The sequence below is a fragment of the Dromaius novaehollandiae genome, chromosome 3 (assembly GCF_036370855.1).
Source record: "Dromaius novaehollandiae isolate bDroNov1 chromosome 3, bDroNov1.hap1, whole genome shotgun sequence".
NCBI lineage: Eukaryota > Metazoa > Chordata > Aves > Casuariiformes > Dromaiidae > Dromaius > Dromaius novaehollandiae.
The window spans coordinates 93,103,325-93,129,133 of NC_088100.1; the positions used below are offsets into that span (position 1 = coordinate 93,103,325).

At 52.1% G+C, this 25,809-nt stretch overlaps 1 protein-coding gene across 9 annotated transcripts; it reads left to right on the forward strand.

Moving 5' to 3' along the window:
• Positions 1 to 954: 954 nt before the first annotated feature.
• On the forward strand, positions 955 to 25,047 carry VEGFA (vascular endothelial growth factor A). 9 transcript variants are annotated; one of them, XM_064509505.1, is made up of 9 exons: positions 961 to 2,098; positions 8,431 to 8,482; positions 13,640 to 13,836; positions 15,640 to 15,716; positions 16,120 to 16,152; positions 16,321 to 16,467; positions 18,834 to 18,905; positions 20,094 to 20,225; positions 22,446 to 25,047. In XM_064509505.1, exons 1-9 carry the CDS (start codon positions 2,033 to 2,035, stop codon positions 22,465 to 22,467), a joined length of 798 nt encoding a protein of 265 aa, XP_064365575.1. In that variant the 5' UTR covers positions 961 to 2,032; the 3' UTR covers positions 22,468 to 25,047. The 9 variants fall into 9 exon arrangements, 7 of the variants coding, with proteins under 7 accessions (XP_064365577.1, XP_064365581.1, XP_064365575.1 ...); XM_064509507.1 differs by lacking the exon at positions 20,094 to 20,225 and having other exon boundaries at positions 955 to 2,098; XM_064509506.1 differs by lacking the exon at positions 18,834 to 18,905 and having other exon boundaries at positions 962 to 2,098.
• Positions 25,048 to 25,809: the final 762 nt, after the last annotated feature.

Below are 25,809 nucleotides of genomic sequence, written 5' to 3' on the forward strand. Positions count from 1 at the left end.
TTTGTGTGTTTCCCTCAACCAGCAGGTGCCTCTATAGAGTCAACACTTTGCCTGTATCATTAGGAATCTGTGGCACTGCACTGAAATACCTGCTTTCTAATGATAATATGGCCTTTTCTTTCTTTGATGTCTTTTTCCAGTTCCCCTTCTTCCAGCCTGCGGTGAGCCCCAGGAATTTACCCGGTCTGGACTCCCACTGCATCCACCACTCGAGGTCCTCGGAGGACGGTGGCAGGAGATAGATTTATATATTTGGACACTCGCACATTGTTACAATATCCCACATGAGGAAATTTTGTGGGTGATGTGAGTGAAGGAGCCTAGCTGGGGAATGCCCGCGGTAACTCCAGTGAGATGACGCTGCCTTTCTGCTCTTCAAATGCCTTCCCAGAAAGTGGGATGGGGTCTGTCTGACAAAATCTTCACCTTTTCAGTATAACGTCCTCCTGTACACTCCGGCACCAATGAGTGGGCGCAAGCAGGCCCATTGAGCTAACCAGGGTTTACGCTGGATAAAGAGAAATAAAAGCTAACTAAGGGTAAGCCCCCCTCCGCTTCAGCACATAGGTGCTAAAAAAATCACCGTCTCCAAAAAGCGGAGGACTGGGGAGGGGGGCTGTAATGACGGTTCGTCCCCTCCTGCCCCCTCCCCCAAATGTTCCTGCTGGACTTTGGAGCGATTCCCACGGACGAGGCGAATTTTGACCTGAAGGTGCGTTTTGCCGCCGGGGCAAAGCGGGTGGGGGAAGAGCGGCTTGTCGGGGTGGCGTGGGGGGGGGGTGCAAGGGCGGCGAGGCGGCCGAGACGCGGGGGCCGCGGGCGGGTGGGGGGGCCGCGGTCACGAGTGGCCGCGGCGGCTGGGCGAGGGGAGGGCGCGGAGGGGGGCGCGCACCCCTGCACCTCCGTGGCCTTTTCGCCGAGCGCGGAAAGGGATGGGAGGGGAGGAGGGAGGGGAATCGGCGGCGAGGGTGGGACTTTGCCGGAGCGTCTCTCCCTGCGGCCGCGCCGAGCAGTTGCAGAGCGCCGGCGAGCGGGCGGTGGGGCGGGCGCTGCGCTGAGAGCGGGCGCTGCGCGGAGCCGCCGCTGGAGTGCGCGGAGCCCGGCCGCCGCGGCGCCGGGGGCGAGGAGCGCACGCCGCGCCGGCGGGGGACAGCGCGCCGCGGGAGCAGCCCTGCCCGGGCACCGGGACCTGCTGTTGGCTTTGCGCCGTGCTTTATCCTCTCGTTTAATTTATTTTTCCCCACCTACACTTTGATCCACTGGGATTTTTTCCCCCTTTTCCTGCAGAGCCTTCCCCCGCCCCAGTTCCCTCCCTCTCTGGCCAGTTTGGATTTTTTTTTTAATTCTGATTTTTCTCTGAGCGGTGGACAGAGAGAGGGAGAGAGAGACAGAGACAGAGAGGGCAGGAGGAGCGCGCTCTGTCCGTCCCCTGCGCCTCACCGCCCCGAGTTGCCGGAGAGGGGTCGGGCCGAGCCGCGGCGCTGGGATCAGCCCCTTCCCGCCGGGAAGGCGACCCCGGCTCGGGGAGCCGCAGGAGGAGGCCGCCGCGCAGAGGGGGCGCAGGACGAGAGATGCATTGAAACTTTCCGCGCAAAGTTTGGCGTGAGCGCGTGAGACCGTGCGAGCGCGGCGCGGGTGCCCGCCTGCCTGCTTGCCCCCGGCGCGGGGAGCGCGGCCGCGCACCGGCGCCGCTGTGGAGCTCGGATTGCCCGGCGGCGGCGGCCGGACGGCGGCGGGGGCCGGGCGGCCGCGGAGCCTGCCCTCGGCCCGGCGGAGCGCCCACCCTGAGCAGCGGCGGGGGCCGGCGGAGAGCCGGGCTCATGGAGGGGTGAAGCCGGCGACCCCGAAGAGGAGCCCCCTTCCCCCGGACCCCCTTCGCAGCGCCCGGCCGGCGGCACCCCAGGAGGCGGCGGCGGGCACGGAGGCGGCGCGGGCGAGAGCGCGGCGGGGCGGCGGCGGCGGCGGCGGGGCGGCGGCGGCGGCGGCGAGGCGGAGCGCGGCGGGCCCCGCTCCGCGGCGTGCGCCGGCAACCATGAACTTTCTGCTCACTTGGATCCACTGGGGGCTGGCGGCGCTGCTCTATCTGCACAGCGCGGAGGTAAGCGGGGAGGGCCGGGGCTGCGGGCGGGGGGCGCGCCGGGGGCTTTTGTGCCGGGCGTCCGGGGGGGGGGGGGAAGGCAGACTTTTTTTTCCCCTTTTTTTCCCCTCCTTTTTTTCCGCGACCCCCCGCCGCCCACCTGCTCGGTGCGGGGCCCCCGTGCTGCCCATTATGCTGGCACTGGGGAGCCCGGGTGGGTGCTTGCAGCGCGCACACACGTGTGTGCATATGTATAGATTTATATATACGTGTGTGTGTGTGTGTGTGTGTGCAGCGCTGGAGGGGGGAAAAGTGCTCCCTGGCGCTGCACAGGCTCCCCGAGGAGCCGGGAGTGCCGCGTGGGGTGTCCGCGCACGTGTGCGCGCCCTGCACGCCCCTGGCGTGGGGCTCCCGGCGCGGCGCGGGGCGGAGGGGCCGGCAGCGTGGGGTCCGGGCCGGGGCCGGGGCCGGGGCTGGAGCTGGGGCGCTGCGGGCGGCGCGAGGTAGGGAGGCAGCGCGCTGGCTTCTTGCATCAGCCTCTCCTCCCGTCCTCGGGTCTCCTGACATTGCAAAAGGGTGTTTCGGCGGTATTTGCCTTGGGTCCCAGCTCGGGTTCGTGCTGCCGAGTGGAGTTCAAAATACCTAGCTGGAAAAACAAATAGAGATCAAAGAGGACAAAATGGATCCTGAATTTCTTCCAGATTGATTTTGTTTTTTCAAAATGCATATCTCCTGCACCGAGATTACAAAACCCCACATTTTTCTCTTCTCTTCCTCCTCGGTCACTTTTACTTCTGCCTCGTTGTCATTCCTGAGGGATTAGAAACCAACTCTTCCTCCTTTTCTTTTCTTTCTTTTTTTTTTTTTAAAAGAAAAAAGCTTTCTGTGGAAACCTGTCCTATAAATCTTTCTGTTTTTAAAATAATCAAGAGGGCTGCGTTGCCAAGAGATATTAAGGGGTTTAGTCAGAGTGTCCACGTGAAAGTGGCAGTGTTTGCTAGGCAGACATGGATTATGTTTTAAAGGCTATATAGCAGGTTAGTTTTCTCCTGCCATTTCTCCTCAGCACTTGGAGAGAGTGTTGGCTAGGTCATCTCTCAGACTCAAGAAAATAAATGCCGTTTGTAAACTAATCAGTTATTCACATTGTTTATTCAGCACTAATGCTGGAAGGTGACTCCCCAATTAGGAGCCATTTCAGCTGTAACCGAAGTCATGCAGGCATTGCATGCTTTGTTTCTAGCCTGCTATATCTCTACTTTCTTTAGCGACAGGCGTACGTTAGACTGTGCTCCGTAGGAGCCACGGCTCAGCTCTCATAATGAGTGTGTCACAGAGCAGGTCTGTGCAGCCTGGGTGCCAGATCTGGTTTATGGGACAGTTGTTTCCGCTAAGAGTTTTTCACCATCGCCTAAAACAGGGTTTCTTTGCCTCTCAGCTCCTGAGTAAGCTCCTGAGTACAACAGAATCAGTTCCCTGCCTATCGGTTAGACACTCTGTATCGGTGTCTGGTGATAATACCCTTCAACCCTCCCCTTGCTCCTTCTCCCCTCCCCTTCCTCTTCCCCAGAGATGAAACTGTGGATCAGGTAGAGTCCAGGTCTGTCTGTCCTCAGGAGTTGTGTGAAAGCCTCATGCTGCCTTTTCCCCTAGGCAGGAGGATGGTGCTGATGAAAAAAAGAAAGAAGATAACGGTGGGGAAAAGTAGGGAAAAATTCAGGGGGATAGGGGGAAATGTTGTGGGCATAAATATATGAGAGATTGCTAGATGTTCAGATAGCTGGGACATGCGGGCCATATAAGTGCACAGACAGATAGATGGTAAGGTATGTCCTTCAGTTCTGTCCTTATTTGTCCGTTGGTCGCCTGGGCACCACGGTGATGGGAACGTTAGAAATACCAGCAGATCTCACGTAGGCAGCTTGACGATGGCTGTGGGCATGGCAGAAAGCATGACTCTTCACGTCGGGAGTAGGGCTTTGTGCTTTGATGATAATAGTTATCTCTACTGTTAATCAGACTGTCATGCTGAATAAAACCTATCTAGCTAGCCAGGCACGTTGGAGAGAATTAAATAAAAGCCCTGGCAGAGGCTCAGTTGGGAAAGCAGGGTCCAACGCATGTCAGGCTGCTTTCCTAAAGGTGAGGGAGGAGAGGCGCTGGAATCACAGTGCTCCTGTAGTGAAGGCAGCAGGAGGATGTCTCGCTATTGAGGGAGTTGTTACGGTTGCTCCTGCAGTGCGGCTGGGACAGTGGGAAGTTGTGTCATGATCTGGGCCGGGAAGCGCTGATGCCACAGGTGTCTGCCTCCACTTGCGGCGATAGCCTTGCTGTGTAGGACAGGGAGGAAAGATGGCTTCACAGTGCCACCGTCCCAGCTGTTTGCCATTGCCTGAGCGGCGATGTACGGTCCTCACACCCCATGGGGTCAGGGAGGTTGGGGTTGTTGTCCCCTTCCAGGCCCCTGTTTCCTAGAGAATGGGGAATGGCCGGTCACTCCTGATCTTCTTTTGTCTGAGGGTCTCAGCTGCAGCTTGGTGGCACGTTACCCCTGACAAGGGTCTGGGAACTCTTCCCTTCCTGCTTGAAAGGCAATGGTACCTGGCTACGCCAGCTGTATTGCCAAAGGGAAGAGGCAATGATCAGACACTGAGGGAGGGAGAGCGAGCCTGTGACTAGACTGCTAATGTTCACACACCCACCGGGCTCGCTGCTTTTGGTATGTCTCTGCGCCAGGCCATGCTGGGAACCACCAGAACCTGCCTCCCGAGCCCTTCAGCAGATGGGACCCAGCAGGTCACCTTTCTGGAGCCGCTGCTCGCCCTTGCTCTGAGGACATGCTGAGAGGAGAGCTCCTTGGGGAGCAGAGCAGAGGGAAGCCCATGCTGACACCTCGGAGGGGCTCACTAATGCCTCAGCAAACCCAAATACGCTCTCCTCTCCATTCTGCTCTGTGTCAGAGGTGCCTCTGCTGTGCCGGCAGCTTGCAGGATTACCAACCGCTGTCTGAATGTACAATGGAGAAGGAGTGCAATGAGTCTCCCCCCTGCCCCTTAAGTAGAAACCGCTGAGAAGAATTTCTAGCACCTAAGACGAAAAGTGCCTTAACTCCTGTCCCAGAGTCCTTCTCAAAGTGCATGGATTGTTTGTTCCAGTCCTAAACAGTTACAAAGCTCTTTTAATGAGGCTGCACAGATTAGGGGGAGGGGAAGGGAGAGAAAGAGTACTGATGGTGTTGGTGAGGGGGGTGATGGTTGTAGAGGAATGACTTGATTAACCTTTTCTCTCCCTCCAGAGAATAACTTGCTTCATACTGGAACTGAAGGAGAAGGGAAGGTGCAGACACACAGATGGGGTGAGGGGGGTCGATTTGTTAGGGAGAGTTTTGCCCCACTTCAGAATGTGCATTTGCTTTGACCTCCAAAGGGCACAACAAGAAGCTTCCCCTTGGTTAGCCCCATTCCCAGCGTCATTTACCCCTCTCACGAGCTCAGGGGTTGCTTCCACACCTACGGGAAATGTTGAAAATCTGTTGGAAAGAAACTGTGTTACAGAGCTGTTGGGTAATTCCAAAAGCCAGCCGCGGAGAGCATGACCTTCAGGCTTCCACCGAAGGGCACGGTGGGCCTGCTTGTCCCTTGGAATGCTTTTGGTTTCCAATTGCCCTGTATGATCTGTAGCAGCTTGGTCTAAAGTGAGGCAAAATCCCCCACCCCATCTGCTGCTCTGGTGGACAGGCTTTGAGGGCACCAGCCACAGGTGAAAGGCACCACCAAAAGGGCAGAGAAGTTTTTCAGTGTGGTAGGTGAACACCATGTTACTGGTAGTTCTGAGAAACCTTTCGGGTTTCTGGTGAGAGCTCCCCTTGAGTGCTCAGAAACTGTGTGCAAAGCTCAGGCATGGGGGGCCCAGCACCCTTGTTCACTGCATTGCTGGTAAGCTTTGTACCTGTCTCAATTTCCTTCCTCTCAGGGTGGAATTGCAACCTGGGTGTAGGTGAGCTCTGGGAGAGGATTCAAGCTCTTGTTCCAGGTACATCGGGGCAGGGAGAGGTGCTGGCCAGGTGGCAGGTGAGCAGTGAAAGTGTGACTTACGTCTGCTTTCTGACACCTGTGCACCTTGTGTGTGCGTGTGCAGGGAGGCAGGGGGCTTGGCAGCAGAAGGCTGGGCAGCCTCACGTGGAGAATGGGCAGAGTGACCGTGGAGATAGCTCTGAGCTAATATTGCTCAGTCCATCATGGTCATTCTGTGCGTGTGTGTGCACAAAATCCCTCTGCGGAAGGTCTTGGGGGCATTGTGACTTGCATAGGCTTATTTGGGTAGTGATTCTCTTCCTGTGCTATGACACGAATTGGGGCTTTTCTGCCCTGATGCAGTTTTCTTTTGACCCATAGACCTTGGGGCACTGAGTGGTTTTGGAAGGCGACCGCAATCTCTGCTGCCTCCATTTTGTTTGTGCTGTTGCAGTGACCTTCACACTTCAGGAACAAAACTGTTCCTCAGAACCTGCTTTTTAGACTGTTATCACAGCCTTAGCACTTGCGGTCAGGCACAGGGCCCCTCCTCCCCAGGGAAGAAAAAAGATCCATGCATGGGGTGGCTCAAGCCTGGACTGGTGTGTTATGCCCAGGTACAGAAGGACTCGGCCAAACTGTGAAGCAAGGAGCTAGGTCAGGAGAGCCTTAGACAAAGGGAAGTGTGCACGGACACAAAGGAATGACTGGGAGAGGGGCTTCTGGGGCTTAGCCAGCTCTCTTTCTGCCTTCTTTTAAAAGCCGACACTTTTAAAAGGTGCACACGAGGTGATGCTTGCCCTATGCGCAGGGCCGTGTAGAAGACCATAGGTAGCAGATTCCTATTGTGAGCTTGAGGTGGACTTTGCCTGCTTAATTCAGTCGTGTGTCTGGCTGGAATTACAACTGTGAGATCAGGGGGCTTTTTCTAAGCCTAAATACAGTGCATTGCTGATAAAACAGTATTTTGTGTGCATGTATCGCTACTATTTTTAGGCCTCTGCTGAAATGCAGCTGCGTCTGGGGTGTGTGGCGTCACATAGGTGGCAATATATATTGCACAAGCGAAGAGAGCGGGGCATATTCAAGTTTTGGTTCAGAACTGAACAGCAGGGGGAAACCTGACTTGGCTGGAAAGTTAAGTCAGAGCTAAAACTCTCACACAGAGCAGGAAGAGTGGCGTTTTTGTTACACCTGGAGTTGGAAAGACTTCCTTAGTAAAGCGGTCTGACATTTCTCCATCCTGACCTTGGGGTGGGTTACCTATTTCCACTGCTGCCTGCTTCGGCTGCTTGGAAGTGCCCCTTGTCCCCCTAGGACAGCGGGGATGAATGTAGAGCTCACCATGGTGGGCTTGGGGCCTTTTTTTGTGCTCGGGAAGTAGTTGGGAGCCCTGGAAAGGGAGTGTTGCGTGAGGGGCTCTTAGGTGAGGGCGTGCAGCACCCTGTGTGCCAAGGGGAGAGGAGGGAAACCAGGGCCGTTTTGTGGAATTACTCGCAAAAGCAGGGCTGTAACAGTTAACTGCTCTGACACGGGGCCAGATATCGACACCTCTGTGGCCACCACCACTCAGCGACAGGCATATGTGACATTGAAAGAGGAGCGATGCCCTTTCAAGCCTGACAGCCTGTCTCCCCCCTCAGCCCTCCCCGCTCCTCTTGTCGGCCGGATTCACCTTTATGGTGGGGAAAGGGAGGCTCGGGGGAGAAAAACAAGTCGGTGGTTGCTTTAAAGGCAGCACGAGGGCCACAGCCCTCCCGGGTCAGCCTCACGAGGCAGGCCCCTTTTGGAAATACCTTCCGCTAACTCGCCTTGGAGCGTGAACGCCGACAAATCTCCCGGCATATTTGTCATGTCAGCGTGAGAAGGTCACCAATGTTATTTTTCTCCTCCGCGGCCCCCCACCCCCCCCAGCCCCCATTTGCTCTCCCGTTTTTGACCTTAATCATTGAAAATAAAATGCCTTTTGAGGGGAAGAGTTTCCCCCTCCTTGGGACCGAGTGGCCGGGGCTGGGCCTGCCCCCCGCCCTCACCCACTGGGGCGCGGGGCCAGGGGGTGCCAGAGGGCACCACGCCGTCCCCCTGCCCTGCTTCCCCGCTCCGGCCGCCGCGCGATTTTTATTTCGGCCTCTGCGCCGGGGGAAGGGGGAAACAAAAGGTCCCTCTGTGCCTGCCTGGGCCGCGGGAGGGGGAACAGCGTCGCCTCGGAGGGCGCCAGCGCCCGCTGGAGCGCGGGGGCCTCCTCTGGGGGGGGGGGGGCGGGCCGCCCCCAGACCCTAACTGCCCCCGGGGACCGGGTAGTGACTCCGTGTTCTGACTAATTTTCTGTTATCTTTGCAGTTGTCGAAGGCTGCTCCTGCCCTGGGGGATGGGGAGCGGAAACCCAATGAAGGTAAGCGCTGGGCGTCTTCCCTTTCAGCGCCGGCCGGGCCCGAGGGGCAGCGGGAGGCGACCGGGGGGCTCGGGGGGGAGGCGGCCCCGGCCGCCGCCGGGAGCCAACACCGCCCCCTCCCGGGCGGCGGCGGGGGGGGGGGGGGGGAAACGCCGCCATTAACCCCTTCGCGGCGGCGGCGTCGCCCCCCCCCGCGCCGCGGGCCTGGGGCCGGGCGCCGCCGTGGGGCCGCCGCCGTGGGGCGGGAGCGCGCTGCGGGGCCGGCCCAGCCTGCCGCGCCTTTCCCACAACTCTGAAAAACTGCGTGCGTGCACCCGTGCACGCACACATGCACGCACGCGCACACACGCGCTCATTCATATAAATATATATATATATGCGCACACAAAGAGCTGTGTAGCTGCGAACAGTTTCCTCGGGATTCGCCACAGTGCCGTAGGAACGAATTTGTCATCGCTGCTGCCCGCCTCTTTCCCCCCCCCCCGGTGCCCGGCTCGGTGGCGAGGGCTGATCCCCGAACAAAGGCCGGAGGAGCGCCCTGACCCCTCTGGGTCTGCGAGGCGGCAGGTCTCCAGGGGAGGAAAAAAGGAGGAAAAAAAAAAAAAAGGAAAAAGAAGAAGCAGCCCCAGCAGCCTAGGCTGATTTTCCAGAGTCGTCCCTCCCAAGTCCCCAGTGCCCCCCGGGCAGACCAGGATGCTTTTGCTAAGCACAGAGCCAGGCTCAAAAAATAGGCCCTTTTACTCTGGCTCGAGCTACCAGCCCCAGCGCGTTCAGGGGACAGCGGCATGCTCTGATAGGCCCTGCGCAGCTTGTTGCTGGCGGTCGAGCACGGGCGGGAGTGTCGCCTGGTGAGGAAATGCGGTGGTGCCTCTGCAGCCGTTGCGATTTTGTGTGGCTCTGGCTGCCCAGGGGCCAGGCTGCGGCAATGCCCCGTGCCCCCTCGCTCTGTGCGGGTAGATATGCGTGTAGGCCAGAAGAGTGGTTAGCACTGGGGTAGTCAGGGGCGTCTCCTGCCAGCCCCCTGCCCGGTGCTGCCCTGCCTGTTGTGGCAGCTTGGCTTTCCCTCCGCGGTGCTCAGTTCGGAAGGGAGGTAAAAGTGCTGTGGACTTGGGAGCCTTCAGGCTGATGTGGTCATCAGCTGCTTTAAGACCATCCTGAGCTGTCCATGTTTTTCCCATACCTTCACAGTGGAGCAGCCCACTCACTGCCTTTCTGGGTCTTGCAGGGGCCTGGCAGGTTGTGACCTCCCAAGTTATTCCAGCTGAAGGTCAGCAGAGGGCTCCAGCAGTGTGGGCCCCGATTGGCTTTTTTTTGTCGCACTCTATTTCAATTTCTGTAACTCTGTTGATATGACAGACAGCCTGTGTGTTGCCAGAGGTTTGTGGCAGGCTGCGCTGGTGATAGGTGTCCATTTTGCATGGGCATCCATTTGTGATTTGCTGGCGGGCTGCCGTGTGTTGCGCTTGACCCTTGCTCCTGCTGAAGTCAACAGAGGAAGGTTCAGTGACTCCAGAGGGATCAAGATGGAGCCTGCTGTGAGGCTTATTTTGGTAACTGGTCCCTCTGCTGTTGATATAAAAGAGGTAGTATACTCATCTGTGCCATTTTTTGTGGCCAGCCACTGTCCTTGGGACAGGAGAAGTTGAGCAGAATGCAGTTCCCTGTCACAAGAAGGCTGCTGGGACAGGGGGAGATGTTAGTGGTGGGAGTTAACTGCTCTTGCCGTGGTGCTATTCCTGGTTCTGCAATGCAAATACATCTGTGAGCTAGAAATTAGGACTCTTGGCATTACTTGGCTCTACTTCTGTCCTGCTGTATGACCTTGGAGAGCCTCTCTCTGTGCCTCAGTTTCTGCTCTGCGAAGAGGAGGCAGTGACATGCCTCTTTCCCACAGGGACAATTCTGCAGCTCCTTCTACTAAAGCTCTTATGGATTTGGGGGTGGGCTAAGAGGTGATTTTGTGCCTTTGGCCATTTTGTGCTTGCCGAGATGTCAGACTCTGACAGATTTTCATTTGGGATGGACTTCTCTGGTTGGAGACTGCAATTTTAGCTTCAGCCCCTACCCTTTTGCGCTCAGAGAGCCTTCCACATGTTTTGTGGCATGGGAAGTTGTAGAGGAGTCAGACAAACACTCTTTGTTTGTTTCACGAGAAAAGATTTTCTGGTATAAATAAAGGAAACCACCAGCACTTGTGGCTGCACTCTTATTTTTAAAAGAACAGTGTGTCTGTATTGCTGCTAAGCCATTGACGGGGAGGGAGGCAAAATGATCACAGACTTGCTCCTTTTCTAGGCTAGCTTGTTTCCACTCGACTGCTCCAAATTTGGACTTGATCCTGTCTGCTGTGGGTATGCCTGCCCTGAAGAGTTAATGTGGGCCCTGACTAGGTTTTAGCCTTACTTCCCCCTCCATTTGCAAAGAAGAACCTCTGACTCAAATCTGGAGGTGTTTTACAGGTTAGGGGTGTGGGTTAAACGTGGGATTAAGTTTTAACATGGGCTGAGGCCATGCAGGAAGGGAGCAGGCCAAGTTGTGTTAGTCCTTCAGTGACCTTCCTATATTTCCCCGTGAAAGACAGACATGTTCTTCCGTCATCGACACAACCAATGGAAAGGACGCATAGGCTGAATCAGCCCAACAAAGCGTGGGATATAACTCCAGATATCTAGGTGTAAATGTCGATGCAGTAGCAGGGGCAGGGCTCTGTTGTGGGAATGACTGTACCTCAGTCACATGCTCAGGTTTGGGTACCAATTGTACAGATTAACTATGGAGCATTTAATAGTGCGTGTGTTGAATGCTCTATGTCCAGTGAAATCAAGGGAAGGGGATTTTCATGGCAAGATATTCTGATTAGCAGCTGGATGAAGATTCCCCTTTTCCTTTTCAGAGGCTGATTCAGACTTCGGAAAATCATCATGCATTAAGTAAAGGCAAAAATTCCCGGATTCTTTATGGGAAGCATTTGGTCCTGTCAGCTCTCCCAGATCTCAAATATAGTCATCAGGGCACAGCCATGAAAGTAAAGACTCTGCAAAAGAAATTGAATGTGCTGTTTTGCGGTCAGTCTGTAGTCCGGATTCACTGGTATAATCCAGCTGCTCATGCAGTGCAAATGCTTGGAAAGCGTGGTAGAACTGAATCAGTTTCACTTCAGTTGTCTGCTCAGTTTCTGCCTCTTTACACCCCAGACTAATTCAGGTAGCAGCCTTTGATTTGCACAGGTAACAGTTGCTTTCCCTCTCTCTTCTCTTCCTTCCCTCCCCTTGCCGTGGGTCTCTGAGCATTTTTATCCAGAACTGTGCCTTTAGTGCCAGAGTACCTAGATCCTTTCTGCTGGCACAGTGTGAATAATCAACAGTGCTGATCTGTGGCTGTCATTGTGACTGCAGAATTTCCCACATATTAAATTGTTCAACTTGTTGGAACATAGGTGGTGATTAAGGTCACTCTGAAGGGGAACAGGAAGAAGAAGGTAGCACAGACAAGACAGGAGAAGAGACAGGAGGCATACTGCAGTTAGGGGTGGAGGGAAGAGGAGTGGACAAGGAACAGGGACATGCTGTCTTTTGGGCTAGGAATACCAACAAGAAGTCCATGCCTGCTAGGCTGCATTTCCCTTTCATAAGCCACTTTCTCTTTCAATAACTGCTCACGCTCTCTGACACTTCAAACGCCCTGGATGGGAGCTCCTCCCCTCTTGTACGCATTCTCTCAGCAGTGTGGCACTGTCAGCTCTGCATGACCTAGAATTAACTTTCAACAATTAACTGCGGGCTGTGAGCTACAAGCCCTGCAGCTTTTGCATTTTTGTGGCAAAGTAACCTTTATGCCAGTTTGTCACAAGTTCAGGGCACTCTAGAAACGCTTACTGAAGCCCATTTTTTTCCATGATGCAAGCAGTTTGTGCTTATCACACAGAGTTATCAACCTCGGTGCTGTAGGACTCTGCATACTGTACAGGTGGATCATTACAATGCCTAACAGCATGGGGCAGGCACTATCTCTTTGTGCGTATACTTATCATCTGCTCCATTTGAGGCATCTTCCTTGCCTGCATGCTGGTAGAGCTAGGAGGCCTGGCTCCTAGGGCTCCAGGTACTCACTGTTTGCAGAACTGTACTAGCAGCTGGATTTTGTGCGTGCGTACTTATCTATCCTATCTCTCGTCTCTTTAAATCTCTCCAACCCTTGACCAAGCAGCAAGATGAAGCTTTGGCAAGAGACTGGGAAACATTGAGAAATGCTTGTGAAATCAGTGCAGATCGCAAGCACTTAGTGTTTGCTCCATTCAGAGGGAAGGCAGGGAATAAAGGCAGATCCACCCTGTTCCCGCTCCCACACTGCCTCATTGTGGTTCAGTAGTCAACTATATGTGGTGTAGTTAATCCTGGGGGTGCTGTGGGCTTGCTTTGAATCTTTCAGTGGGTGGCTCGATTCTTTGGTCTGGGAAAGTGGTTGGTGCAGAGACACGGAGGCTGTGACTTGTAACAGGTGCTGTTGTGGTTGTGAAGGTGACATATTGAGGTGGATAATCTGTGTGGGTAGGAGAGGTAGCTGAGGGGAAGGGTGAAAACGTGGATTCGTTGTTCAGGACCATCTGGTAGTTCTCAGGAGTGTCTCTGTGCAGAGGTCTGTGGAAAGGATGCTTCTGCCTCTAGTTTATACCCCTGCCTTCTAAAACCCACTGGGTCAGCAACTGGTTGTTGGGAAAGGGGGTGAAAGACAAACCAGTGAAGGGCCTTAATCTAGAGCCCAAGTCATGTGCAGCAGCCTCAGGTGCTTTTTGGCTGAGCTAATATGCTTAGTGGCAGTGTGTCTGAGAGCATGGGAGATAGCAGGGGAAGAGGTTTGGGGAGGAGGCACCTATGGAATGCATCATGGTGTCAGGGAGAATCAGTCCAAGTAGTGAGGCTCTCCTGCCCATGTTGTCTCTACTGTGAAGTAGCAGTAAGAGGAGATCATCCCCTCTTCCCTGCCTGATTTGTGCGTGTGTGTGTGGAGGGCAGAGACAAAGGACTTAGGCCTGCAAGACTGTTAGTGAAGAGCATAGGGTAGATGTGTTGCAACTGTCTTGTTCTTTTTAAGGGGTGAAGCACTGGGTGTTCTTGATCTGAGTTGGCATTAACTTCTTCCCTCCATTCCTCCTTGTAGTTATCAAATTCCTGGACGTCTATGAGCGCAGCTTCTGCAGGACAATTGAGACCTTGGTGGACATTTTCCAGGAGTACCCCGATGAGGTGGAGTACATATTCAAGCCATCCTGTGTGCCTCTGATGAGATGTGCAGGTTGCTGCGGCGATGAGGGCCTAGAATGTGTCCCTGTGGATGTGTACAACGTCACGATGGAGGTGAGGGCCCACCTTGCAAGCTGGCACGTGAGGGTGGAGGGTGCAAGTCAGCCAATATGACCCCTCCCGTGTCCCAGCTCCAGCTCATCCAGAGTAAGAACATCCTGTCCCAGGAGATGGAGACCTTGGAGATAGTCAAATCAGGAGGGTTCACCTCTCACTTCTGTCTTCATCCTTGTGCCAAGCATTATGCCACACAGGGTTGAAAAATGAGCTGCTCTTCCCTGTTCAAAGCTAAGAGGAGAATCCATTTGTCAGTGGTTCTGACCCTGCTAGCAGCAAAATATAGAAGCTAGGAGCATGCAGAGGAGCATTTCTGAATGCAGAGAACCATTTCTGATGTTTTTATCTCTGAGGCCTCCAAGAAGACCCTTCGCAGGCCCTTGTTCCACCTTAGCTTAGCGCTTGGTCCACACAGCTGTTGCTCTGAAGGCAGCTGACTAGTGCAAAAAGGGAAAAGCCTGTCAGTGCTCTCTCTCCTGGAGGGCATGTGAGGTCAGCCTTTACCAGCAGAGCAGGGGATTTGGGTCATTAGCTGCATTGGCACAGCAGGGGTGGAAAGGGGCTCTAAGAAACATACTGTTGCAGTGTCAAGTGTAAAAGCCTTTCTGCCTCTGGGCGTCCTCCTGCTTTGTTTGGAGGCTGCTGAATTCTTTTCTTGGAAGAGACAGAGACTGGCTATAAAGGCAAAGGCTGGGTGTATTAGGAAGATGCAGACTCTCCTTAGAAGGCTTTGTCCCTGCCCTTCTCTGCCAGCCTGGATCCCAGCTCATATCCACAATGTTGCTGATGCTCATCGCCCCTAACCTGTAGCCCCCACCTCCTACTATTCTGTCCCTTGGCCTTTTGAATAGCCATTGTAAATATTGTAATCACTTTGCAATATGGACAAGAGACATGCAGGACTATGTGATTACCAGCAAGCTGTTTTTACCTGTGACCTGAGCTGTGTTTAATCTCTCTGGTGGAGAACCTGTCTGCTTGATACCATGGCTCCCCATACTGCTCTTCCACTTGCAGGCTCCAGTCTGTGCCAGGCCCTACTAGTATGGTGTAGCTAAGGGTGGTTTTCTTCCTACCATTCTTTGCTGAATTACAGCTGTTGACTGGTATGCCCACATGCCTGTAAAGGGTCAGAGGTATCTGAGCAGATCTCTGGTGCAAATGCTAGAGCTAGTGGTTCAGCCAGGTTCTGGGCTGAAAGATGTACATGTACTATCATGCATAGCTTCTGATGTGACTCCCTTGGAGGCAGTAAGGGGTTGGGGCCTAGGCAAGTGTTTGGCTCTGCAGTGTGTTTTAAGCATAGAGCACCAGGCTTATCTGGTATGTCAAGTCACTGAGAAGGTGAGGTGTTGGCCAGGATGGAGTGGTGGTTTAGAGAAAACACACGGGAAATGGAGCTTTTGCTTTGGGCTTTTGCTTTAGACTGAAGCATGTCTCTTATCTGAGAGCGGGTTGGAGGCTCTGTTGTTGTATCTCTGGTATTGATGGGATGGCTCAGTGAGAACCTTGCTGTGGTGTAACGCCTGCTCCCGTGTCTGTCTCCAAGGTAGTCGACCAGTTCTGGCACTTTGCATGTGTGAGCAAACAGAGCTTTGGCACGAGCCTGGTGCTGCTGCTTGTTTGTGATCAAAGGCCTTCCCTGACTGGGAGAATGGGGCCGCAAAGCCAGCTCAAACTCTGCCATGCTCTTTCCAGGAGCACCTGGGGTGCAAATGTTTTGCTGCACAGTGGGCTGTTTTGGAGCTGTGAATGTAAATAGTGAATAGATAGTGACTCTTTTTGTGTCTTTTCTTCCAGATCATGAGAATTAAACCCCATCAGAGTCAGCACATAGCGCACATGAGCTTCTTACAGCACAGTAAATGTGACTGCAGGTGAGAATGGAGCAGCAGTGGTTGCACTTGCAATAAACTTACCCTGAGTCTTTCCTTTTTCTTGCCATTGGGTTGGGACTGTTGTCCAGAGGCTTCTGCACTCTCCTGAGCTGGTTTACAGTGGGATGGCTGAGCCTTGGAAAAGAAGTCCTTTCCTGGTGAGGACCCTCCATCTCTAGATATCGTGGGTGGACAATGCTAGCCTACAACCTGGGGACTGTTGGCACTGCCTGCCAGCAAGGTGCAACAGGAGAACAGGCACTTTGAGAAGGATCACTTAACCTGTGCTGTGGGCATCCTGCAATGGCAGCTGTGCATGGACTTGTGGGAACTGGGGATAATGCTGAAAGTGTATTTGGTAAGCTCCCTTCTAATAAGATTTTTGTTCTCTCTTCTCCCACAGACCAAAGAAAGATGTCAAAAATAAACAAGAAAAGTAAGTGACAAACCTTTCCTCCTTTCTCTTTTGGTGGTTGGCTGGTGTTTCCTCTCCCCACTGCCCCTTGCCCATTTCTTTGATTGGTTGGAGATACTCACTTTGAGAAGATGTTTTTGGAGATGGCATATGGTAGTGCATGGGGGCGACACTCTGAATCCGTTCCAGGTGGGCACAGAAACCCAGATCTGACAGTCCTTTCTTCATACCCCAGACCTGGAGCTTGCATGACCCACGACCATGGCAGTCATTCCTAATGCTTTACCCCGAGTCAGGGAGGTCCCGGCGTGTGTGTCCTACCAGAATGGATTCAAGGTGCAGCCCCCACTCTCCCTTCCCTCTTCCTGGGGTGTTTCTGGTTACTGCAAATCACTGCCTTTCTTTATTATTAATTTTTTTTTCTTGCTGCTTGAGTGAGAACTTGCTGGCTTCTGTCACAGCAGCTTGGGTAGGAAGTCTGCTGGCTACAGGGAAAGGTGGCAATAGAGGCCTGGTGGAGGTAGGGCTGATGCCATGCTCGATGTGACACTGCTGTTCGTTGGGTGGGGGGGCCGGGAGGGCAGAAAGAGAAGTGGATGTCCTGGTGGGGTCTTGGTGGAGGCTTTCCTGAGAGTTTTTTCAAGCTGATGGATTTGGTCTGGTGACCTGAAGGAGGTTAAGCACAACCTTCCCTTTCCTTCCTCCTCAAAATAAAAAGGTTGTGGAAAGTAGATAAACAAGCTCTTGTCCTGCAGTAGTTGCAGGAACGATCACAAAACGTGGAACAACATCGAAAAAAAAGTGACCTCTCTGGGCGAGGGGGTGAACTGGACTGCGCATGGCTGGGATAGCGGCTCTGCCATTTAGAGGTGCGGAGTTGGAGAGGAAAGGGGTGAATACTGGGAGATGAGGCTGAAGCAGACAGAGAGAGCAAGTGGGAGAGTGAGAGAGACCTTCTTTCACCCCTCTCCTGGTAGTTGTGTATTTCTAGCTGCCTTCCAGCCTCTCCTCTTCCCCCTGGAAATCTGCTCGTGGTTGCACTGGGCTGCATGCAGCCAACACTCCTCTCTGTGCAGGGCTGTGCCGGGACCAGTCGGTCTGTGTGGCTCTGTGGTTTGAAGGTGTGCGAGAGTTGGGTCTGTGTGAACTCTGGTGAGGATGGGGTGTGGGTGAAGCAGCCAGCCCAGATTGTGTTGCATTTCCCTCTCCCCTTCTAACAGTATCTTGCCTGCTCTTTGCTGGTTCTGCACTCCCTGGGAAGGAGGGGAAGGGGTGGGAGTGACTGTTGTGCTTTGATCTGTGCTGGATTGAAAGTCCTGTTATATCGGTGCCCCTCTCCTCCCTTCAGGTTGGTTTCCCTGCCCTCACTGCTTCCCTGTAACTCCTGACAGCTAGGGCCAGTGGCTGGGAGGGAGCCGATGCTCAGGCACTTGTTCCAGTGAAAAGACTTGGACAGGGCCTAAGCAACACCTCTAAGATGCTTTCCTTTCTGTCCCCCTATATCCCCTCTACAGCCCTCTCCGTAGGTGGGCTGTGCTAGGGAAGGAAGGAGGCAGAGCGGAGAAGGAGGGAGTCTTTGCTGAGCCGCCATGTGCTGGGGCTTGCTTGTCTGCCAAGCTCTCACCAGACTGTAGAGATCAGTGCTTAGCATCCAGGCCTGCATGTCCCAGCCCTTGTGCAGGAATCAGGAGCAACTGGTGAATTTTTAAAAGCGAGTCAGTGCCTTGGCTCTGTGTACTCCGCTCATGTGGAAAGTGAGGGGAGGGAGGGGATGGGTGGGGGAGGAAAGGAGGGAGGATCTGAAAGCCACTTGCTGGTTATCATCTCCTGGGTGTCATAAGTAGGTTGGGCCTCCCTCTTTCTCCTGTGGGGTGAGGAAGGAGGATGCTGGAGGGGCTAGTAGTGGACAACAAAGTCTCCTGGAGTCCACTGAGCCATTGGCAGGAGGTGGGTGGGTGAGCAGAGCGTTCAAGCTAGATAGCCCACCACACAGCAGCACTGTGTAGACCACGTCTCCCCCAGGGTCCCTTCGCTCCCATCCCAAGGCAGAAGTGATGCCAACCCTGCAGCAGATCTGCTTGGAGCTAGACTGCCCCCTCCTCAGCCTGGTGCCGGGCACCGCTTTGGATCTGAGTGTCTTCTTTTCCCCCAAGGCAGGAGGTGTGGGAGAGTCTCTCTACTCAGGTTGCCTCTTGTCAGTCAAGTGGTGTGCATCTGAGCTTGTCGCCTGAAACAGCCGTCTGCACTCACTGCGGTTGTGTGATGCTTTCACGGGGCTTTCTGTTCCCTTTCCCCCTTACTCCTTATCCCTTTCCCACTGCCCCTCTCCGGAGGGAGCAGGCACCCCTCTGAGACACCAGCAAATCTGCCTTGGCTGTGGTGGCTGGCGATTGCCCTGTGTGGAGGTGGTTCCTGTGCACGCTGTATCCCCTGGCACTGGCTTGGCTGCAGGCAGGCTGGTTGCCGTGCTGGCAGGAGCACAGGGGACCAGTGAGTTTGTATGTGAGGTGGAGATCTGTGCTTCGGCCATGAGACCTGCCCTCCAGTCCTGCCTCATGTGCTTCCCCCCTCCCAGCAAGGCACATGGCTGTATTTTTTTTCTCTTCTTCCTTGCGTTTTCTTCCATTTCCTCTCTTTCTCTCCCTTTCTCTCCTTCTTTCTCTCTGTCTTTCTCTGTTTTTTTTTTTTTGTTTTTCTTCCAGAAAATCAAAGCGAGGAAAGGGGAAGGGTCAAAAGAGAAAGCGCAAGAAAGGCCGGTACAAACCACCCAGCTTGTACGTTTGTGTCCTCTGCTTATAGACTCTCTTCCCTCCCTCTCCCCAAACCAATCTGCCTGCTTGCTGCTCACGCAAAATCTCACCCTCCTCTCCTCAGTCACTGGTGGGCTGCAGACCCTGCAGGGGCTGGGCAGCGCTGGTGGTGGCACAGCTCTGGCACTAAGGGAAGCTCAGGGAAGGTGGCTTTAGCTTGCTTGGCTCTCTCTAATCATCAGTGGTGACCACTTTCCCAGGGCATGAGAACACGGGTGGGTGGGCAAGTGCTCTGCACCTCTTTTCCATTACTTCCATTTGCAACTCTGTCATCCACTTCCCTCCGCTTGTCTTGTGCCCTTGTTGCTATGATGACTGGCGACAGATAGGCTGGCATCTGCCGTGCATGTGTGTGTGTGTGTGTGTGTGTGTGTGTGTATGTGTGCGCACGTGTGCGTGCGTGTCTGGTGGAATCACAAGTGGAGAGGAGAGGTGGGATGGTGGGAACCTGGAGAGGGGTGTTGGGGAGACGGTGGGGTGCTCTCTCTCTCTCTCTCTCTGTGCTGGAATTGGTGGCTTCTCTCTGTCTGTCTCTCGCTCCATCTCTCGCTCTGTCTTTCGTGCTCTGTCTCTCTCACGGTGGTTCACAGAATTCTGCATTGCAAATTCATGGCCCTTCCATAGGAGACTCCTAGGTGGCAAGGTGGGGATGAGGCCTACAGAAAGAAGGGCAGTGCAGACTGCAGGGGTAAGCACATGATGCTGGAGCCCAGCTGCTTTCCAGTGGAGGAGAGCCCCTGTGTATTTAACTCTCTTAGCCACTGGCCTCTTTCTACTCGAATAGCTCACTTCAGAGGATGCCTTTCATTGATACATCAATAGCTAGTTGAGACCTCTCACCTTCCCATCCTTGCTTCCCCCATCCTCCTCCCTTGGCCTGTGCTGACTGGATCCAATGCAGCATTTGTGAATACTGTGCAGAGAGCCTGTTTTCTTTCTCTTTACGCTAATGCAAGGGGTTGCTGTCCTGAAGAGGTCCTGGGACTGCCGCAGTGCTGCTGGAAAACCCATCAGCCTGCGACACTCCAGTGGGCAGCATGGGGGCTGTGGGAGGGGGCAAGGGGATTGCTTTGATGTTTAGGGTGTTGCATGTGTATTTTCTTTCTGCTGAAGCGCTGTAGCTTAGACATCTTTCCTTTTGCCTTTTTGCAGTCACTGTGAGCCTTGCTCAGAAAGGAGAAAGCACTTGTTTGTACAAGATCCCCAGACCTGTAAATGTTCCTGCAAATTCACAGACTCACGTTGCAAGTCGAGGCAGCTTGAGTTAAACGAGCGCACTTGCAGGTTTGTGTCCTGAAGGATGAAAGAGAAACACACAAAGAGAAAGAGAGAGAGAGAGAAAGAGAAAGTGGGGGGAGCTTGCTTCCTGCTGACTTCTGGCACCAGTGCTCTACTATCACTTATTTCCTCTGTCCTACCTGGGCCAGAGGGCAGAGGGCTAACTGAGACGAGGACAGTTTCCCTGTGTCAAATGGTGGCTGTGCGTTTCTGATGTGCTGTCAGGACTTGGAGGGGGATGGCTCCCAGAGACGGAGCGTTTGTATCTAAGGTATCCTTTCCCCTAGAACAAGATGACAGAGTTCGCATTGATGTGGTAGCCAGGGGAAGGCTCTGTAGCCCTCTGTACACTACCTGTGTGCAGCTCTGAGGGTGCTGTTGGACAAGGCTAAATCCTTCCTAACTGACTAGGATTTGAGCATCCCTGTCTTTCAAGCCCCTTTTTATGTGGCTTGTGGGCACTCTGCTATGCGCAGAGTGAGGGAAGCCAGGCCAGGAGCCTGCTGCAAGGCTGTCCCCACGTTCTCCTTTGCTTCTTCGTTTCTAAAGCCAGGGAGAGGACCCTGTCCTCTTGCACTGTGCTTAAAGTTCCCTGCATGCCTTGGCCAGAGACGTGGTTTGAAGGGCTTCACCCAGGGCTGTGATGTGGGATACAGTGGGATTAAGTCCATCTCTAGATGAAGGCAGGCAGAGGTCTGTATTTCAGATGTTAGGGGGGAGATGCAAAGACACTGTGTCTGTTCAGAGATCCGTGCTATGCATGTGTTGTCTGAGTGCTACCTGTCACGCACCATCTATGGCATGGACATGTGCAGGAACTGAGATTCCTGGTTCTCACCTGGATGCTTTGGTGAACTCAGTAGGGTCTCTTTACTCACACCGGCTGTGTGTGCATCTCCAGCATGTGATCATCCTACCTAGTCATAGAGAGAGACATAAAGATGGGGTCACTAACGAGCCCTTGGCTGTGACTCTGAACTCGGGCCCCATTCGCAGACATCTAGGAGCTTCTTCCTGTCAGGGGAATATTGCAGTGGCAATGGTCGAATGAGAAAATAGAGAGAGATCCAGGGAATACTTTGGCTACATCCTGAAAGAAGAGGCATCTGTTTGCCTGCCTGGAATTGCCTCAGTGACTAAGACTGCTACAAGTAGCAAGTGCTTCCATTAGGTGCGACAGTGCTTGTGCCAAACCCCAGAGAAGCCTCTGGCACTGCCAGAGCTTTGAAAACTCTAGCAAGCATAATTCCTGAAGAGTGAGACCAGACCTAATCTTGACCTTTTCCCCCTGCTCCTTTACCCTATCCCCACTATAGCTGGAAATTATCTCTACAGAGTTTGAAGGATGAGAAGTATTCCTAAGTGCAAAGAAAAAAGAGACAACACCTCAAAGCAGTCATGGTGGCTCAAGTATTTTACTAGTTTCTCTTGCCAGTTTCTCCCTCTGGTGGGATGATGGGCACTATAGGAGGTTTCCAGAACTGGCGTGTTGGCCAAGAGGATAGGAAGGAGTCATGGGAGCAGGTAACTTACCTGTTTCTGGATATAAAGTTGCTTAAGCTGAAGTTCCTCCTGCTCCTTCTCCTTGTAGTATTTGAACTGGGCCCTACAGGGAAGGGCAAGTTCTCATTTCTCCTACTGCTTCTGTGGGCTGCTGCTGCTGTTCTCTGGTGCTAACCCCTGCTCTTGGCAGCCAGTGGAATGAGAAGCACTTTCTTTTCACATTCCTCCCTGCATGAGACTTTGTTGCCTGCACCGCTTCCAACTCAAACAGGGGGCTAGGTGAGGAGCTGAGGGAGTATGTCTTTCTGCATGCATTGCTTAGCCTTGTTTTTCTGTGTGTGTACGTGTGTGTTTGTGCATGTGTGTGTGTGTCTGTGGTGTGAGAGGGTGCAAATAAGACACTCAGCACAGTTTGTATGTGGGGAAGGTTGTGATTCTGCTTCTAAATTTACCCCGTACCAGTGTCTCCCCGGTCTAGGTGGGTTTGGAGGAGTAGAATTCATCTAACCATTCATGGGTTAAGATTCTCAGCTGTTTTGCCCCATCTGCACAGTACCTCACCCCACCAGTGACATCACGCCATGTCTTAACACTATGTGCTCTTAAACACATCAGCCACCTCCCTTCCTTTCCTTCCCTATCGTATTTGTCTCCCCTCTCGCCCCCCAATCACAAACATTAACCTCTCCTCTCTTTTTTTCCCTTCCTTCTCCTCTCTGGCAGATGTGAAAAACCGAGACGGTGAGCAGCCGAAAAGAAGGGGGAACAGCCCTGTTTCTGGAGCCTGATTTCTCACCTGGACAGAAAAAAACAAAACAAAACACTAATCCAAATGAACCCTAAAAATGAAGGATCGGTAGAGCACAGCACTTTCAGTACGGACGATGGACTCCGGAAGGAACATTCCCCAAGGCACCCGCCGCACAGAATTCACCTTTGGGTTTTGAACTGTTTTATTTTATTTTTCTTTTCATGCTGCTAAATAACAGAGCCAGGAAGACTATAGGGGTGTATTTGATGGGTTTTTCCATACATACATATATATGTGTGTATACATGCATATACATATATATATATGTATATATATTTTAACCACATCTATATATACATATATGTATATCTTAACCACAAACACACACACACACACATATATATAATATATATATATACTGATTATGTTTTTTTAACATTGCTAATGTTATTGGTGTCTTCACTGGATAATACTCGACTGCTGTGGACACAAGCGGGCTACTTGGGGCATAAGAAACAAGCTAAGACTGGACTTAAGTAGAAGCGCTGGGTGTAAACTTCTTAACTCTAACTGACTTGTGCGGCCTCCGCTGTTTTTCTGTAGAGTGTGCTGTTCCACAAACCACCTTCTCCTTGCCTGGGACAGGGAGGAGAGGTGATGGAGAGGATGGGCAGGGAGTTCCAAAGAGAGGCATCCTAGGGTGCGATGGGTCAAAGGCCAAGGAAATGGCCGTCTGCGTGATCAAGGATTCCTCCTCCCCTCTCTTCCCCCAACCTTCGCCCTTATCGTCTCATAACCTGCCTGCCTTGCTGGGACATGGGATGTCAGTGTACATTTTGCGTTGACTTTATTCGCTATAGAAACTTTGCCAGAGAGATGTGCTGGTGTTTCTTAAGGATGGTGGGCAGCTGATGCGCACTAATTTTCTATTCAAGGAAGTATCACAGGAGTCTAGATTTCCCGCCCTTGGTGGCTGCAAAAGGACACAAGGCCTACAGTGTGCTGAAGCAAGAATGGGGACCGGTGCATAGCCACACAGTTGTTCAGCACTGTCTGCTTTCTTCATGCACAGAGCTGCCACTCAAGAGCATCCAAGATGCTTATGGAACATTTCTGGAAAGGGATATTAATCAAAAGTATATACACAGTCGGGGTGTGTGTGTATGTGAATGTGTGCATTTCTGTCTGTGTGTATGTATGTTTGTGTTTTTCTCTCTCTTTTTTAATATATATATATAATATATATATATATGTATGCCAAGATTGAAGGAGGAAAAAAGGAAGCAATTTTCGCTGCCTTCAATTTTGTGTGCCCAGTGTGAATGACCCTTTAGAACGTCTGATTTTTTCTTGACGTTCTGTAAATATCAGGCCCTTTTTCCATGTCTTGGGCTGGGGAATCAAATGTGAAGGCAGCCGGAATCCCTAAGTTGTGTCTGAAAATCTTGGCTGTGTGTGTATCTGCAATATATCCTGTGGTGTATGTGAAACCCACCTTACACACGTGCGCACACACACACACCCCTGAAAGCGTGTTTGTACATCTATGTGGATATATATAATCTAGTTCTGTGATTAAAATTATTATTATTAATAATAATAATCAAAAAGGTACTCAGTCTGTGTCAGAATGCTGCCAAACATCATCTGCAACTGAATTTTCAACGCTTGATAATGTACAACATGGAAATCTTCCAAAAAGACAAGACAGTCTAAAAACAGACTCACAACAAGTGACTACTAACCACTAGGAACTTCCCATCCGACTGATGGCTTTCAGAAGGAGAAAAAACACACGGGTGGGTGCTTGCATCTACAATGTATAATACTCATGCTGCATCATGCGCAAGACAGAGGCTTCCGATGGGGGGGAGGGAAGAGAAAGTGTTTTATATACTTATTTAATATCCCTTTTTAAATTAGAAATTAAACAGATAATTTAATTAAAGAGTAGGGATTTTTCAGTATTCTTTGTTAATATTTAATTTCAACTATTTATAAGCCGTACCTCCTTTTTTTTTTTTTTTATTTGTACTGGTTGTGTATAAATTTTAACTTTCCTGTTGTCCCGTCCCATCTCTCCCCAATTGTTGGCAGAGTCAGTAGCATGTTATGGGCAGTTATTTAATTAATTTCTCTAACACCTACCCCTACACATTCCTATTGAGACGAGGGTTAGATATACATCTACATACTATATATATATTTGGCTATGTGTTTGTATATATATATATATGTTTATGTATATGTGTGATTCGGATTAAATAGACGCTACGATTTTTTTATATATGTAAAAAGAAGAGACAGGAAAAATAGAAAATTCTACATCTTGAATCTCTCTCCTTTTTAATTTTAATATTTGTTATCATTTTATTTATTGGTGCTACTGTTTATCTGTAATAATTGCGGGGAAAAAAGATATTAACACTACATATTGTGTCTAGTGAATTTTTTCAAGATATTCCTTAGTACATATTTATTTTTAAACAAAGAAATTACAGATATATCTTAAAAAAACAACGACGACGACGACAAACACTTTTTTTGTATTAAAGAATTTAATTCTGACCTCGATTTCCTTTGCCTTCTCCTTCTGCCTTGCATCCTAGTTTTCTTCCATTGTGTAACAGACCCTCCAGCATTGCCTCTGGAGGCTACAGGGCACAAGTAACCTGCCAGTTGGACTCCTGAATCTGGGCCCAGAGCCTCCAAAAGTATGTAGGTACCTAAAGACCCTTGAAATCAGTGGGAGTTAGGCACCAAAATACTTTTGGGGGGGCTCAGCCCAAGTTCCCAGCTCAGAAGAGGGTGGTCTAATGGGCATGAACAAGAGGGCAGGACTCCTGGGTTCCTTTCCAGCCCCTGATACAAAGGAATGTGGTGACAATCCCAACCCTGCCTCTGTCTCATCAGGAGCACTGTCATGCTGTGCTCTGTACAGACACGGGTAGACGTAATCTCGGTGGAGTTTACAGTCCAAGATGAGAAGTGACACCCTGAGCCTCCCCTGTGCTGGTAATGGACTTTGTGTTCGCTGTTGGAGCAGTGTGTAACCTGCTGCTGGTGACAGCTCAGCAAGACCACACTGTCCTGGACGAAGAACTCCTAAGCTCTCACCATGCTTGTCCCACTGTGAGGGATTGTGATACCATTGCATCTTCTGTGACATGCTTTGGGGTCTTTGGGAGGAAAGGCTCTTTGCAAGCGCTGTCCTTTCCTCAGCCCTGGAGGTGAGTGAATCACATGTTACCAGTCCTCTAGCTGCATTGGAGAGGAGCACACTGCATGCTCCTGGATGTCTTGGAGGCAACTCACTTGGCTTAATATAAACCATTG

Excerpts from the sequence above, each read along its gene's own strand:
- VEGFA (XM_064509505.1), top strand. The coding sequence starts at position 2,033 with ATGAACTTTCTGCTCACTTGGATCCACTGGGGGCTGGCGGCGCTGCTC. Across the intron at positions 16,468-18,833 it reads CCTACCAGAATGGATTCAAG|AAAATCAAAGCGAGGAAAGG; the intron begins GTGCAGCCCCCA and ends TTTTTCTTCCAG. Across the intron at positions 20,226-22,445 it reads TTAAACGAGCGCACTTGCAG|ATGTGAAAAACCGAGACGGT; the intron begins GTTTGTGTCCTG and ends CCTCTCTGGCAG.